Source organism: Hetaerina americana, unplaced genomic scaffold, assembly GCF_022747635.1.
Source record: "Hetaerina americana unplaced genomic scaffold, ioHetAmer1.1.p SCAF_1, whole genome shotgun sequence".
Classification (NCBI taxonomy): Eukaryota; Metazoa; Arthropoda; class Insecta; order Odonata; family Calopterygidae; genus Hetaerina; species Hetaerina americana.
Window position 1 is genome coordinate 10,211,720 of NW_027286069.1, and position 17,911 is coordinate 10,229,630.

The 17,911-nt window shown below is 34.7% G+C and overlaps 2 protein-coding genes across 2 annotated transcripts in view; one reads left to right on the top strand and one right to left on the bottom strand.

Annotated features, from left to right (window-relative positions):
* Window positions 1-17,911, bottom strand: part of ecd (ecdysoneless cell cycle regulator) — a 54,067-nt gene that overhangs the window by 12,031 nt on the left and 24,125 nt on the right. The window contains exons 3-9 of the mRNA XM_071595458.1: window positions 12,579-12,666; window positions 9,095-9,255; window positions 7,689-7,830; window positions 6,473-6,652; window positions 4,697-4,843; window positions 3,517-3,727; window positions 2,986-3,157 (exon numbers count right to left, since the gene is read on the bottom strand). Of these exons, the coding sequence (XP_071451559.1) occupies window positions 2,986-3,157; window positions 3,517-3,727; window positions 4,697-4,843; window positions 6,473-6,652; window positions 7,689-7,830; window positions 9,095-9,255; window positions 12,579-12,666 (1,101 nt within the window). The remainder of the gene's footprint in view (window positions 1-2,985; window positions 3,158-3,516; window positions 3,728-4,696; window positions 4,844-6,472; window positions 6,653-7,688; window positions 7,831-9,094; window positions 9,256-12,578; window positions 12,667-17,911) is intronic.
* LOC139687870 (NFU1 iron-sulfur cluster scaffold homolog, mitochondrial-like) lies at window positions 14,454-16,523 on the top strand. The gene is made up of 7 exons (XM_071585207.1): window positions 14,454-14,579; window positions 14,670-14,856; window positions 14,928-15,062; window positions 15,160-15,271; window positions 15,583-15,686; window positions 15,783-15,899; window positions 16,280-16,523. The coding sequence occupies exons 1-7, from the start codon at window positions 14,494-14,496 to the stop codon at window positions 16,376-16,378; spliced, it is 840 nt and encodes a 279-aa protein (XP_071441308.1). The 5' UTR covers window positions 14,454-14,493; the 3' UTR covers window positions 16,379-16,523.

The following is a 17,911-nucleotide window of genomic DNA, read 5'->3' on the forward strand; positions in this document are numbered from 1 at the left end:
AAATTTTCATTAACATTGGCCAACTGAAATGACCCCACCCAGTTGTGCTGGTTAAGCAACACCCGAAAATAGTTAACATTCGACTCACTGAAGTACCTCTGGTATTTAAAGGCCCTGGATGATGATGATGAAGCATTTTTACACAAATAAAAAGTAGACAAAATCACGGAGTGATCTGACACTGCAGGATCAAATACTTTGGTTTCAGTACTGCTTTCAGGATAATCTGTGAAGACATTGTCTAACAGAGTTTTACTCTTTGCTGTTATCCTGGTAGGGGAACTTACTAGTGGTTTCATGTTATATGTGTCAAAAACTTGCAATAGTTGTCTTTGATCTTTACCATCAACCATCAGGTTGCAATTGAGGTCCCCAGTAAGTATAATTGAGGGTCTGGACGAATGATTAGTTATATTATACAATAAATTCTCGAGTTTTTTGAGAAATGACACATAGCAAGCCAGGGGAGACCTACAAATAACCAGGACAACCAAAGCATGGTCAGCCATTGTAAGCCTTACAGCCGAGCATTCAAACGTTAATTCATCATTGAGTTTACTTATGTTACGTGAAATAGAATTAAAAACTAGGCTATCTTTGACAAAAATAACAACACCACCATGTTGATGATTTTGACGGCAGAAAGCGTCACCAATTACATAACCTGGGATTGATACAGTCACGTCTTTTAGCCAATGTTCACAGATACAGATTATGTCAGGTTTTTCACTTGTAGTCACAGCTTCAAGACCCACAAGTTTGTTACTTAAGCACTGAATATTTAGCACTAAGATTTTTAACTCAGATCCACTTTTACATGAAACAGGTCGGTCTTTCGTCACGGTTAACCTTTTGGTGGGTTCGCCGAATATACAGTGGATCCACGCACAACAAACGTTTTAATTAGCCAATAGCACCAGAACCTTTCTCATAAAACAGAACACTCATTAAAAGAAACAATTTTTTCCATATAAATTATATATAACACAATAAAGTGTTCCAGATTGAAAAAATAATTATGTACAAGGGTTATTCCAAGAAAATTATACATAAATTGTTTATGATATGATACATCATCTCTCCTTCTGTCGCAGAATGAACCAACCTGCATTGCAAAGACACAAAAGAGTGAAAATAATTAGTTTAGTATTGTAAATACAGTCCCAATTCTGTTTTACAAGAAAGCCGTGTAGATACATTTGTTTTTGGCACTTAAAATTTTTCTGAAATGCAACACAGCATTATCATTAAATAACTTTTCAGCATGCATAGTCACTGCCTTATTAGGGTGATGCTTCTCAATATACAATGAAAGTTTCAAATCACCTACAAATCACATTTAGGCTACCCTTCTGGACCTGATAATTCTTGAAAGCTCATGGCGTTTCCAAATCGTAACTAAGCAAGGGTGTAATTTTCAAATCACAACTTGAATTGGCAGAAAATAGCAGTGTGAGATGGTCTATCATTGGCTTGTGGCTGAGCAATGCATTCTCCTCAGCTGTTATATACAGATAGGCTCGCTTTGGCATCTCTCTCTAGAAGAGACCCATCTACTCACAATTAATAACCTGCCATTGCAGACAACCCCCAGAATCTATGAGTTTCAAGAAGCCATTGATGAAATTCTATGCTGGCTTTGTGCTAGGGCTTGCTGCTTCACCATGCCTCAAATGCTGTGGATGCCGATTCTTCTCTTAAACTTCTCAAACCACCCACGGCTTTCCTTATATACTTCTTTGGCCATTGATGATTCTGATGTCTTCTTTGCATGGCCAGCAAAATCACTTTTGCCTTTTCACTATTGATGTCCTTGTTCATAGTGATGCCTTGCAAGTGCTTTTCACTTATTCATATGAGAAGCAACCTTTCAACATCCTCGAGAATATCTAACTGTTGTGTAAATATTTTAGTAACGCCCTTTGAAACATCTTTCTCCTTAATATTGTCTTTGTCCTTGAGGATACCGCAAATCATCAATGTTGACCAATTGTTTGCACGTGCCAGATCAGCCATGCTCACACTTCGTTCTCGCTTTTCAATGATTTTATTTTTCATTTCTACAGTTATTATTATTCTTTTATGGCTATCTTCTTCTTGCTTTTTCTTCAGGGACATGTTTTATGATAGGCACAAAATGTTACTTAACGAAAAAAATCACTCATAATATTTCTGAGCACAAGTTTGGAAAAATGTGCCACCACTAGCGACACTAAGGTACTAGTAGAACTACCTATAGCAGCAAGCACGAAATCAATCCTGAGATCACCCTTTCCTCATCATTTTTTTATGAGAAAAGGTACTTGTTAAGTGAGTCATTTAAAAAACAATATTTTTCTCATTATGAGTTCATTTGAATAACTAGCAATGAGAGGTGATTTTTAAGCAAGATTCCACTGTATACATAATATAGATAATTGCTCAGCCATAGAAAAAGACATTCTGTTATGTACCAAATTATTGCCAGCAGACGAGTAGGGTTAGTAGATTAAATGAAAAACTCAAGGGTTCATTATTAATGTTAACTCAGAGGGTTTCCTTGGTGATAGCAAAACATAACTGATGATGCCTCAAGGGGATTAATGATTGCCCTTAGGTGATACCACTCATGATGATAGTTCCTAGGTGTGACAATCTCTATCGCAATAGCTGATGGTCATTCGTGCCATTAGGGATAGGTGGGTAAATTGATAGCGGTAGAATATTCAGGAAATGGGGAAAGAGTGAAGAGAAACCTAGTATCAGCATTAGCCTACTCTTAACAAAAGGCACCAAAGGGTCCGAAGTTTTACATCCCATCCGATGGATTTACTATTTTATTAAGTCTTAGTAAAATTATGCAAACAATGAGCTCTATTTAAGGGTTAAATAGAAGAAGGGCCCTTATGGTCTCAATTTTGACCAAATAAAGATGTTTACTATTTATTTCAAACTGTATGATAACCAAAATGAATTCCTCCAACCATGAAAAAGAAAAGTTTATACCTTGGAAACTCAGCCCCTTCAAGCCCCGAAACATGGTTCAGAAATTTCTGCATACGGGCTGCCACTGTGGATGCATCTGCATCACCTCCGACAGTCACACTCTTGGGCACACCATAGCGCTCATCCAGCATGGAATCCAATTCTTCCACTGTCACCTCGAGCCAAGAATCATCTGAAATTAAGCGAAAAAAATTAAAAGTGTTCATTACATATGGTTTATATTCCTATGATGCTATTTAACTAAATACCACTTACACAAGTAAATTATAATGCACACAAATATAATTGGGTAAAAAAGGTTAAATAGGTTCAAAGCCTTTCGCGTAAGAATTGAATGAATAAATGAATGAATGAAAGCTCAATTGCATGATTGTTTTCCTTAACATATAATTCCTATTAACCTTATTCATCATGATATCAACAGAAACACAAATATGTAAATAAAAAGCAGCAAGGAGCGGTTGTATATAATTTAATGCTCATAAAATTGCTTAAGATAAAATAACATTGATAAATAGTAAAAGGGCTTACCATCAGGTGGAGACAACGATGATTCTTCTTTTTTCATGATATCCTCATCAATATCCAGGCTCTTAAGGAGTGATAATATATCAGCTCCAGTAGGTGGCTGCCCATGTTGATTAGAAACATTACTTTTGTTTCTGTCACCTATTACCAATGAGAAATACTGCTGAGCCTCCTTCAGTTTGAGGTTGTATTCTTTTGAACCTTGAAGTAAACCCTGCAAAAAAGATGCAAGAAGATTACACCAGCAACATGTGGACATCACCAAGGGTCAGCCCACCAACAACTGGCCCTGTGGCACAGCAACCAGTACCCATGGTGCCTAAGGGTTGCTGACCACAGTAGAAGGGAATTTAGAGAGACATATTGACTAGCAAAGGTAATAAAAGAAGAGTATAACCTGTGAAGCCATGAACAAGAGGTGCACAAAATAGGTTCCCCATGCACTTTTTGAATATACATATATATTTTGTGAAAGTTTACTGCAAGATTTTCATTACTTTTTGAGGTTCAATGGCATGCTGAACGTTCAACATCTTCTTCACCCTCTCGAAACAACTTGAGCGACTCAAAAACACACGATCTACCCATGGCATTATCACTTTAATAAAGCCCTTATATGGAATGGTCATCAGCCAAATGTTGGGACGACTAGGTTTTTGTTTCACAATTATAACCGCAGGCCCATGACTCATCTCCAGTTTTAACTATTTTTTTTGAAAACCTGGGTCATCATTTGTGGCTTGGAGTAAGTCCCCAGCAATGGCAGCACAAATTTCTTGACATTAATGAGATAAAAGAAAATGCAACAAGGCAGCTGATAACCATTTTGAAAAAGGGTTTTGCCAATTGTTTTGAAAAATGAAAGAGACACCGATAAGTGTTATAAGTCCAAAGGGGAATACTTGGATGGGGACTAAGGCCTTATTGTTCTAGGTAGGCCATTTTTCTCAAAATATTGCACGGCTGGATCCTTTCTAGGCAGACCTTGTATTATTTGAAAACATTTTCAATACGTAGGATCCAGCCGTTACCCTGATGTGTGAATTTCACATGCCGTCGGGCTTAGTACTGGGTGAACTTTGCAATCACCTACCAAACCAACCTTCGGGTTGATTACTGTTTTTATGGTATCAGATGAGAAGAAAGTAATAAAAATTTCAAAGAAATAATATAAATATCTCACCTCAAAATAACCATTTTTATCTAAACTACTAAGGTACATTTTCCATTTAGGTTCTAACACTGCACCATCCACTGGAGAAGTAGGCTCTGAAACACATGGAGAGGGCAGTGACTTTGCTTGTGCCACGAGGATTTCAAACCCACATGCCTGAAAACATAAAATATGCTTAGTTATTAAACAAACACAGTGGATTAGGATAATTACAGGTATTCATTGAGTAATACATATGTATAACACTCAGGATTGATTGACTTAGATCAATAAAACAGTTTCTGGCATCACGAGGTGGAAATTCTTCATATTGAACTTAAAACTAAACCACTTGGCTTAATTCCACAATTTATTTATTTTATTTATTTATTTATTTATTCAGTATAAGTCCGAAAACAGCGCATTCTGGCCTTTACATCGAACTATTAACAATGATAACAATGGTCACATTTACAAACACCCAAGCCCTAGATGGAGGGAAACTCACCTAGGCGGGAATCGAACCCGCGACCCTTGGAATGGCAGACGAGGACGTTACCCTGCCGCCACCGGGGTCGGCAATTCTATGTGGAAAAGCCAAATGGTTTAACTTTTAAGTTCAATTGACTTAGATCATTAAGGCACATGATATAATATTTACCACAGATGTCATACTAAGGTTGAAGCAAATTATGACTTTATCAGGTTCCTTTGGTTCCAAGTGATTATGGATATAGTGGGTATGAGTCATAAAACAGAATTACTGGTTTGAAAAACCAACAGAGTGACAGCAAATGTATTTACTGTATTTTCCTGACCCATAAGATGCACTTTAAGAAAATTTAAAAAAATGATAATGGTGTCTCATTTTCACAAAATTTTAAGCCTGCGCAACAATAAATGTCTCGAGACAGTTTTATGGAGAAAAAGGATTAGGAATGTATCACAAATAATTAACTATTTATTTTGATTCTTTATGGTTTTCTACAAATTGAATACACATTCCAAGTTGGTTCATTCCATGATAGAAGAAAAGATGATGATGATTCAGATTATGATCCTTCACGATCCTAAACATTGTACATACATACAATTTTCTTTGAATTAACCTAGTACATATTTTATATTTTTGGGCATGAAATGCATTATCATAATTCACATTAATTTATATGGTAAAAATTGTTTCACCCAACAAGCGTTGAACTTTACAAGGAAGACTCCGGAGTGAATTATGCTCACTGTATGAGGTTCCACTGCACTCAAGTTAATTCAAAGTTTTGCATGGACTTTATAATATCAAACAATGGTACATCATTCACATCCACAACTGTTTTGATACTTTTAATGATGCTATAATGCATCATTATTATTTTTATTAAACCTACTTGTTGAGCATCATTACTAAAAAAATGTCAACTTAAGGGAAAGAAATTATAGCTCTGAGAAATATATTGATTGCATGCATTCCAATCTCTGCCTCTGCCCCATGGTAGACTTCTTTGAAAAATGAGGAACACTTAGCAGAATCAACAAGGACCAAATAAGATAGGTTCACAAGAATTTCATAGGTTTAATTCTTTTCATTCCAAATATCACAGTTTGAAATACTTGGGATTTTCTTCATTGCCTCATGATTTCCTTGGGTAGAGTCCTATGACTGCCACAGGTTCAACTAACGAGAGAGTGCCGGATGTTCACGTAAAGAGAACTGCTTAAAATCAATGCCATACAACTAACTATCAGATACTCAGCCAAAATACTATTAAAGACATTCAAGTTGTACTCCATAAAAATATTTATTCCTACCAGCTTAATTCCTAACACATGCTTTGGTCGATCTGGATGCATGGGGGGAGGTAGACTCCAACCAGTCCGCCTGTCAGGTGTGAACTGTTGATGCATCAGCATGGCATACTGACACCGTGTTAATGCTATCCGCCGCATCACACAATTCTCAGGAGGAAAGTATCGCATTGCTCGACATGCCTGCAAATAATAAAAGCAAGATCATAATTATATACCTAGTATAAAAAATTGCTTACCAATTAAGCAACCAGTGGTAATATTTAAAAAAACTTTAAGAGTTTTGAGAGCACTAGAAAACATTGCGAGATAATTTGTTATGAACAGAGAGACAGAGATTATGCAACATTAAAATACTTCAGTTTCCCAAAATACAGACAGAAACACACATTTAATTCATTCTATGCCATAATCATGTATTCATGATGTGTAGCGCATACATGGCCACACAAGTATTCCATATAACCCATGAATCCTTTTTGATTTACTACTCAACATTTTTGTCTTTCTCAACCAATAATTTTATGCCTAGTTACTCAAGAATTCTACAGGAGTTTCATTATAACAATTAGATAACCTTGATGGTTGCATTTTCAGATATATGAGCCTTCACTGTAATTTTTACCTAAAATTAGATGATAGGGACTTACAGAATAGATTCTTTGTCAACCTAGGACAACTGGAAATCATCATCAGCTGGAAGTTATTAAGATTCTATTTCCATAATTTGAATGAATACAACTGGGATTTATGCCATGCTTCTGCTTGAAGATTGACCAGCTATTGATTGCACAATATTTTAGTTTATATTCATGAAGTACTGTTTTTAAGAATTCAACCACATCAATCCCAGTTCATCTACATTCAAGCAAGGATTCAAACAGGAAAGTTAATTACTGGACAATAATGAATGCTAACTATAATCTTGAAAATAGAGCTAAAAACAATGTAAAATATTTTTTTCAAAAATACAAAAGAACGAAAATTACTGAACACTACACACAACTAATTTAAACAGGCATGAATAATACTTTGTGTTTATATTAAATCAGTCAGGTTGCCAATTAATTCAAGCAATGATAGCATTTTTCTTTAGTTAAAGGGTTACCTATAACTGTCTCAGAATGCATAAATTCAAGTACAAAGACAGCAATACCTAAAAAGACAGATACACAATATTTCATAACATGCTATAATCCCATCAGGATGATAAGTTTACCTTCATGTCTATTGGATCTCTTTGACAAAATGCAAGAACTGCTGGAGCTATTAATGAAGAGTTTTCATTCAGCAAGGCAGCCACACCTATTGGGACATAGGCATGGCAATGGTGCAGGCTTTGTAAAACCTTTTCTGGATACCTATAACAAATGGAAAAACTTTCAATTAGCCATGGACGTTTATATAATGCCAATATATTTTCAATATGAGGGCTCAAGTATTCATAAATTTTTATTGTTATCACACATTGTATGACATTTCATATAATAATATACAGTTAGCTTAATTTGCAATGCATATGCGGTACAAGTTTCTTTGAATTGGCTCCATTCTTGCATCAGTAGCAGCTATGGAAATTTGAAACATGTTCAACTCATCTAATCCTGCTTCTAATGATGAAAAATGCTTTCCACATAGGCATTTCTTTGCAATGGGGAACAAAAAAATACATCGAAAGCTACTACGCCCAGACTACAGGGGGATGTGGAATACACTTCTCACTGATTTTTATGAGATAATCACAATTTCACTGTTGGCTTCATGAAACTCAATATGTATAAGCATGTCTCATGTGTAATGTATCTGTTACCAACATAGAGAAGGGAAGTAATGAAATCTTCAATATTTCTGATAGTACTCTCAACATTATTTGACTATCTCATCCGATAATGGTAGCAGCGGTGTAAATGCTTACTGCCATAAGAGCACAGACTCAAGCTCCCAAATCATACTTCCCTTGTATTTGATTGTCTTCCCTCTTTAAAAATTTTAAACCATTTTCTAGCCATACAGTAGAGAGAATAACACAACATCCATTAGCTTCCTACAATATTACATAGGTATCAGCAGATTATTTGCTCAGCTACAAGCAAAATTTCAGTGCCAGAGTATATTTCCAAGGAGGACAGAGCATTTTTCAACTAGCAATGGCTGCCGCTCATGAAAAACTGTAATTTAATCAAATTCATCAAATTATACCACATATGTATTACACATTAAGCTAATCTATATAACATAGTACTAACCTTTTGCAAAAGATATTATACCATAACATTATCGATTTATATTTGCTCACTACTTTTTTTATTAAGTCTAAGATAATAGTAAGCCCCAAAGCATTATCGCCTAGTCTGAAAAATAGTACACCAACGGCCACGGGTCATAGGCATTTCAAATGGTCAACTCCAAACAAAATTCATTTGAAAAAATGGCCTCCCCTTGAGGTCTGAAAGCAATTGAGTCTATTCATCAAATACAGCGTTACAAAATAAGCAGTTATTGCAAACATATACTTAATGTCCAGATTATATTTTTTTTAAATCATGAGTTATAAATATAATAGGAAGCAGATACCAACATAAAACAATTGGTAATGATATAACTTTTAACAATAGATAAACTGACCCCTTAATCATTTTGTTGACTGCTGCCTGTACAGGGTCAGAGGCCTTGGTGTATCTAGGGTTCCTGCGGACACAGGAAATTCCCTCTGGAACTTGCAAACTTCCTTCCCTTCCTCCTAGATCTTTCCCCACAAGATGTAAAGCACCATCATATAAAAACACCTATAGACAGAAATTCAATGAATTAGTAAATGACTATCAATAGTTCATCAATCCTTACCCAATTTAACTAATCTATTATCTAATCAAACTTTGAATTACTCTGCCCACCCTGGAATTTAATTATTTACTTTATAACCAATTTTCTAATCAAGGAACATTCTTCAAAATTGATTCCGGGTAAGAAAGGTTGTTTGGTGGTCCGCAATTTATATCCTTAATATTATATATATTTAATTATTACTGCTATAAAAAATACCATTTATTATTATATTTCTTTAAAAAATAATTTTTCTGATAGTGAAATAGAACACCTAAATAAGAAATGTAGAGGGAGGGTTGTACAACAATAAATATGCTAATTTCATAATATGCTTTCATGAAGTAATTTACTATTTTTAATTGCAAAAAACATTAATAGCATACCATGATGCTGAGGTCAGAGAAAGGAGGAAAATATCAAGCAAGAGATAGAGAGAGAAAATATAAACATGTTAGGCCTCAAATATAGAACAATAACTTTGATTTCACATGCAGCAAAAGTGGTATTTAGGAGCATGAATACAAGGATGAAAAGGAGAGCTAATGATACTTCAGGGGAAGAACACTTTGGGATCAGGAAGGGAAGGTACATGTGGCATCATAGTAGTGATGAGATTACCAATAGAAAAGAGCATTGAGTACAATCAGGGTTTATTTATTTTGTATAATTCAAGAGGAGGTTCAAAAGAGTGCATTGGATAGAATTAATGCGTGCGTGACAGATAATTGGAATTGACTGGTGGGATAGGTAACTTATCCTTAACCTATACTTGTGTCAAACTACTCAGATGTGAGTGGAGGATGGTAAGTCTGGGTGGGGAGCACTAGGAAGAGGAGTAAGACCGTGATGATGTCTACTACAACTCGTGCTTTTCAACTAATATGAAAAGGAAATTGTAAATATGGCATGGGAGGAACTGGGGATAAGAATGTAAATCAGTGGGGAATTCATAAAATTGGTTGGGTATGAGGATGATCAAGCTTTAGTTAAGACAATCAGCCAAGGAATTAAGTGCATTATAAAATCATTGTAATAAATGGGATAAGAATTAAAGTAAGCAAAACAGAGGTTTTGAGGTTTTTAAAAAAGAGAAATGCTAAGTTAAAGATTAAAATAGGAGAGAAAAAGTTAGAGCTAAAGGTGGAGCAGTTTACCATTCTTAGAAGTGTCTTGGCCCTAGATGATCACATTAGTAGGTATATAAGTAAAAGCATTGTGTCAGTAAAAATGGCTCCACCAGAAGGAGGGAATATATTACAAGGACACTAAATAAGGAGGTTAAGAAAAGACAAGAAAACTTTGGTATGGTTTGCAAAAGGCAAGAAAACTTATGTGGGGCATGGTTTTGTACGACTCAAAAGTTTGTAGTTGAAGTATGATGATAGGCACAGGGGACATTCTAGGAGTCTTAATCTTTTACCATCAAAGAACTACAGTAAATAGCAACAAAAAAATTAATAACTAATAACATTTTTAAATATTTTAGGAATTCCCTTTTTAAGTGCTCATAACTGATTGTCAGATTTCACTGAAAGGGAGTGTGGTTCTCAGATTAACAGCTCAAACTTGATTTTTCAGTACGTACTTTTTTATGCATTCTTTGGTAAAGACAATCATTTGATTATATCCTTTGTTTCATTCAACAGAAATCTCATAAGTAACAAACTCCATGGCCCAAATAAATGGTTGCCAGACGAATGCCAGGATGAAACAGGAAGGACTACCATTGTTTTCATGTTGGGAGCATACTTTACCAATTATCTTCATGGCATGGGCCAAGCAAACCTTTGAAAATTAAGGTTCTAACTTTTCTGCATTAAACAGCACTAATAAAAAATACCAAAATCATGTTCCTCGCCACTACCTGGGTGATTCAACATAAAATAGCACACAAACCTGATGTCATTTAAAAATCTGTCTTGGGCCAGTTACCTGTAGAGACATGGTAAACCCTCCAAAAATATCCTTGGTAAGTGAGGATAATAGAAATGACAATGATATTGGTGGCAGGGAGACAAATATGAGGAAATATAATAGAGAGAGATAAGGAAGAGGGAGAGATGGAGGGGAAAGAGAAGAAAATATGGGGGTGAGAAAGTAGAGGAAGACTTCGAGACTGGAAACTGATTTAACTTAAGGAATACCATAGGGAAATCATACCAACAAAGTTAATGGAGGTTCCCAAACACCACACAAATAATCTCGAATCAAAAAAATTAAAGGTTAGGTAGTGATAAACTTTTTGAGAGGCTAAACCGCACATACTGCATCTTAGTTGTTCCCTGCTAAATGTCCCATGCCCTCAAACAGCTTGGACAATACCTACAGCCCCCTAATAAATTTGAAAATAATTAAAGCCAACCCACTAATCAAAACTCAACAAACTATAATTGACACTTACTTACTCACAGCCAATAGTTCACACCCTCTTTGTTTCAACAAACTAATCAAGAGTGTTTCCCCTTATGAAAGATTACACAACCACCATTGAAATTCATCAATTTAAAACTAAATAATAGTTGATACCAAATACAATTGATTACACTAACAATTTCAGTACATACATTAAATGGGAAACAGTTACACTTGAAAAATCATATAATCCTGCACCGAAGTATATTTTTCATGAATACAAGATTCTTCTTGAGAACAGGAAGGAAACGATGACAGGTGCTTAAGTGAAGCCATGAAGATAATATAAATGAAAACTTTGATATGGGGGGAGTTTTGTATGGCTCTTGAAAAGAGGTAATAGAATAAGTGCAGCTCAGAAGCTTTTGAGCAATGGCTATGGAGAAAAAAAAGGGTGAAGAGAGGGGACAAATAAAGCCGTACTCTATGCACGGTATGGAGTCTCCAGCATGAAATTGGAAAGATTTGACAACGCAAAAACTTTTCAATTTCCATTGCCATATTTTCTATTTGACCATGGTTTTCTTATAAAGCAACATTAAACATGTTGAGGAGCAATATCGTCAACATTTTATGACTTTCTAAGAGACAACAGAATGTTGAAGACTGGTAAAGAGGAAAGATATCTGATCTATCTACCAGTGTTTAATTGAGGAAGAGGGAGGGCAACATTATGAAAGTTGGGACAGCATGGAAGGAGGTAGAAGTACATATTACAAAATGGTTCATTATAAAATTGGGTGTTTCAGTATTTAGTGTCATGTTAGGTAGTGCTTACAGGTGAAGTGCCACTGACTGTACTGCCCCCAGTCATTTTAAAAGTAGACAATCGATAATAATCAAATAATAATGCAATGAAATTAGTACATACCCGTCCACTGCAAGTGTTTGGTTCTGCCCACTGAGGTAGATGATTAGCAGCCTCAATCAATAAGAACTCACCATCTTCATCAATAGTTCTGTAAAAAAAAGAAATGTGATTGAATGGACAATAATTATATGACAACTTTGGTTAAAAAAGGAGAAAACCTTATTTGGCATAATTTAAGATACAGAGACTCCTGAAGACAATGAAAAGTATACAAAATAACCAGGAAGGAATAATCTTATGAATTAATAATAATGTATACATTTTAATAATTAGATCATATATCTTCAAATAAAATCACAATAATCAAACCAAAGTTTGATTTGAAAGGTGAGGGTAAAGGGGCCAGGTCCTTTCCCTCGGCCACCTGTGATTTCTCAGAAAATCTGGTACCCAAAAAACACACAGCTTGAGTAAAGCTCATAAGGATGCCCTTAAGTGATGCCTTGATTTGAACCCAGGCCCTTTGATCTATAACTAAGCTCTATACCCAATGGATTGCCACATCCCCCCATTTTCCAATAGATAAACTTTTTTTGATGAAATTAGGTAATAATAAGCCCACAGTAAAGGTTAAGAGTGTTTACATATGTCATTAAAACATGTTTATTTGCATTTTGTTATTTTCTTTCAGTTATGAATTTTGATTGAACCCCAATGGAATTATAACCTTATCGTTCAGGTGAACACAATTAAATTATTTTAAATAGATGAGGTTAAGAAAATGTATCACTATTTCTGGCATTAAATCGCTTATTTTAATTGCAAGTCGTTGCAAATGTTTTAAAATTTCCATAGAGAATAATAATTGACAATGAAACTTTTTTTATCTGTGGTAGCACAGTTACGTCTTAAACTTTGTTGGGATTCTTTTTTTCGTAATTTTAAAACTATGTCAGGAAAAAGGATTGAAAAATGGATACATTGAAAGGAGATGAAAAGGAATTAAAAAATATATATCAGTTCATTGGGGCATCGACTTGTTAATGAAAACTTCTTCGTAAATAGGATACTTTCGACACGTCTTAATGATTCCCAACGACCAGCAAATTAGGATGCTTGTGCTAAGCAGCAAAGCCCCATTGAATGATCATTTGAACTCACAAAACCCTCAACGTCTTAACCGCTATACTGAGTTTCCAATAATTCATCAAGCATTTGGTCCAGATTTACTTAGGCTCATTCCTTATGGCGTGCCGATACAATTCCAGAAAACACACTTGTGTAAATCACAGGTAATATGTAAACATTTTTTAATTAAGTTTTTGGCGGTTTCAGTAAATGAACAAATTAAGAAATTTTCCAATAGTAATTTTCGGGTAGTCAATTTCTAGAAACTTTACAATAACTGCTTTAAGTCCTCAACGCTGTAATAAGTTTCAAGAAAATGCATTTAGGATCTTGTTTAGAATTTAAAGCAGCCGCTACCACTTTAGTTATGAGAGTACATACGGCAGGAACAATTACGATATTATATTTACGAAGTGCGACGATAATACATACTACATTTGGATTTTTAAAATCTGGGAATAATATCCTCGCGAAATCTACATCGATAGAATTATCATGAACGCCCAATAATACCCGTAAGACAAGCATATGCATGTTGTCGCCCTTCATAATACTTTATTGACATCTTATCCATTTTATATGCAAAATATGACTTGGATACTTTTTAAACTTGGAAATTTTCATGCACACAATTCTCATGCACAATTTTGTTTGTCCATAGTACATCTCTTGAGAAAGCTTTCCGTATTTTTATAACCTATAGTCATGTTTTTTATCTAAAGAATAGGAAAGAACCTTATCATTATCATTTAAAATGAATCGGCAAAATTCTCATACAGAGAAACAGAAGAAGATCAATAATCGCAGTGGCGTACTACCGTAATACGACGCTGTTCGACAACCGAAAATGTGGAATAACACTTACCTGAAATGTTTAAGTTTCGTCAGAACCTCAAGATCAATAAATAATTGTCAACAAATGTGCCGCAAAAGGCAAGATACCTTAATTACTGTGCTAACTAATAAATCTACAATTATCCTTGCTGCTCTACAAACGTAATCAAATAATTTTTCGGTTCGCAGGTATTTTCACGAAGAAACGGTTTCAAATAAAAACCGTTGGCCTATAGTGTCCTCAGGGGAAAGGCCCTTCAAATATATTGGGAGCAGAAAAGCATTAGACCCACTAGCACTCCAAAAACGATTTATGTTTATACAAACACAGGATACACCAAATCCGAACAGTTTGAAATTCATACCTGGAGTTAAAGTGAGTATTGTAAGGGGTAATTCTCGGTGCCGATGACGAAACTAACTCAATGCAATTTTCTGTTTAACAAGGTGTTGGAAAATGGCCAAACGATGGACTTCCCTAGTGTCAGGGACGCCGCAAATTCTCCTTTGGCAAAAGTTCTATTCCGAATCGATGGGGTAAAATCAGTATTTTTTGGTCCTGACTTCATTACGGTATCAAAAGTAAGCGCCTCCGTGATATTTGGAACATTATAGTTTTTATTTAACCAATTCCGTGAATAATTGATACATTCGATCAAAGCCTTGATTAAAATTTTAGAATGAAGATGATGAATGGAAGCTTTTAAAACCAGAAATATTCGCCACAATAATGGATTTTTTTGCCAGCGGTCTCCCAGTTTTGAAGGAAGTGGCACCATCGTCTGACACTGGTGAGATTTGTTTTCATTGTTGTCGTCATAGTGGGTAGTCGAAAACATTTACGATGCAAATTGGTTGACAATCCTTATGAACTTTAATGGCATACTTTATTAATTTTATTGATGTACATGAATGTCAACTAATATTTTTTAATGGATCGCCAATAAATTTTATTTAAATAATTCAATATTTTCCATTTGTAAGAAAATCATTTCAACAGAATATTTGTGAATAAAAACGGAATTAGACAAAATAATTATCTGGCAAATCCATAAACCAATATGCTTCAAATAAAAACCAACATTTAATCCATACTTTACAGTAATATCCGAGGATGACAGTGAAATTGTGCAAATGATTAAAGAATTGTTAGATACTAGGATTCGACCAACAGTTCAAGAAGATGGAGGTGATATTTATTTTGTGGTAAATGTGTAATTTATTTACGTGACATTTTTCATTTGAATTTATAACATTTAATTTTGAACATATATTAAAAGCATGCATACTGTTTACATACAGGGGTTTGAAGATGGTATAGTGAAGTTAAAAATGCAAGGTTCTTGTACAAGTTGCCCAAGCTCTACTGTCACCCTTAAAAATGGTGTTCAAAATATGCTCCAATTTTATGTCCCTGAGGTAAGATGTATGCATTTATTTTTACTGCTTAAAATGAAGTCACTTCGATACATTCATACCAAGTTACTTCTATAGATACAAAGAGTTTCATTAATATTTTCTAGAACTATTTAATTATTATTTATCTTTTAACTTACTCCACGTTGAATTGACTAAATATTTAGCGGCATAATTTGGTATATTTAATTAATATATTATAGTGTATATTTAATCAGCGACGTATGAAAATAGCAGTTTTCATTTAAACTAATACAGCCATGGAGAATCTTATGTAATGGTTGTTCTTCTAAAGTATAATTTTCTACAACACTCCTGTCAAAGAAACAGCCCTGACTGGAAGTGTTGATTTTGTCTGACATAATTTAATTATTTTTTCATAGGTTATAGCGGTGGAACAAGTAGAAGATGAAGGAGATGAAATTGCCAAACAAGAGTTCGAAAAGCTTGAAGATAAAATAAAATTGAAACCAAAGACCTAATTAAGGTGCAAATACATGGACTGATTTCTATTTGTGTGATATAATAGGGTTAAAGATATTAACATTTGTCAGCTTATATATTGTAAATTATACAAGAGAATGTTAAATATGAGATAAATGTTCAATGATAAGTATAAAAACAATAAAAATTTAAATTAACAAAGGTTTAATCAACAGTAGAATCTTTTATCCACTCCCTTTGTTGCTCAATGAATTTTTCAGCATAGAATTACATTAATTGATCTACCTTTTGAAACTAATTGAGCATTTACTTAGTGACATTTTTCCATCTCCTACACAAAAGAGAACAATGCAATTCCACAAATTAATTTTTGTATTAAGCCCATATGGCAGCATTTATAGTTTAATTTTTTACTTTAATGGTGTAAACTGGTAAACTGTCCAAAATAGTATGCAATCAGATGTATTAAATTACTTAGTCATCAATATCAATCAAATTGATTGAAAATGAGTGTAACAAAAACAAAATGTGTTAAAATGGGGTCTAAATTATCATTCAAACATTGTCAAATGAATTCCTGAAATTATTGTTAATCTGTTGAATGAGTTGCTAGCTTTTCACACCTAGGAGTGGCCCTAGGTGAATTTTTAAAATGACAGCATACTGAGAGTGTAACAAAAGTATAAGACCAACTTTTACTTCATTCAGAATAAATATCCCTTACATTTCATAAGGTTCAAATATAAAGGTAGTTAGCATAACGAGTTTTCCATGTAGTAATAGGTAATCCTTTATGAGTAAACATCAGTAGTCTAAGAAGAGATCTGTGGTATAGATGCCTCTCTGTTGTGCCTGTCTAATGATTTGTGAAGATGGGAAAAATTGATACAGGAATAGAGATTAAATACTTTGTAAAGAAAGGTAGGAACGCAAAGGAAATTCATGCCGACTTTCAGAACACTCGGGGGACTCTGCTTCTTCATATGCAACTTTTGCCAAGAGGACAAACAAGCTTAAGTTTAGTCGGGACAAGGTAGATGATAATCCATGTAGTGCACGGCCAAAATGTGCCAATACCCCAGGAATTATAGCAATAGCGCATAAAATGGTCCGGTGAAGCTGTACAGATGTCATCTGACTGGGCATATCACATTTAAGCAGTTGAATTGGATACAAAAAATTATCAGCTAGATGGATGTTGCGACTCTTGACGCAGGATCACAAACGCATCGGAATGGAAATTTGCAGACAATCTTTCACCCATTTTAAGAGCAACTAACAAGATTTTCTGCACCAGTTTCTGACTACAGATGAAACTTGGGTCCACTACTGTACTCCAGAGACAAAACAGTAGTCAAAGCAGTAGAAACATGTTGATTCACCACCACCAAAGAAAGCAAAGGCAATACGGTTGGTCGGTAAGGTGATGCATCAGTTTTCTGGGATCCAAAAGGTATTCTGCTGATAGATTACCTTCCTACTGGACAATACTATGCTAACCTCCTGGATCAACAACAGCAAAAGATACAGGAAAAAAAGGCCAGGTTTGGCAGGAAGAAAGTCATCTTTCA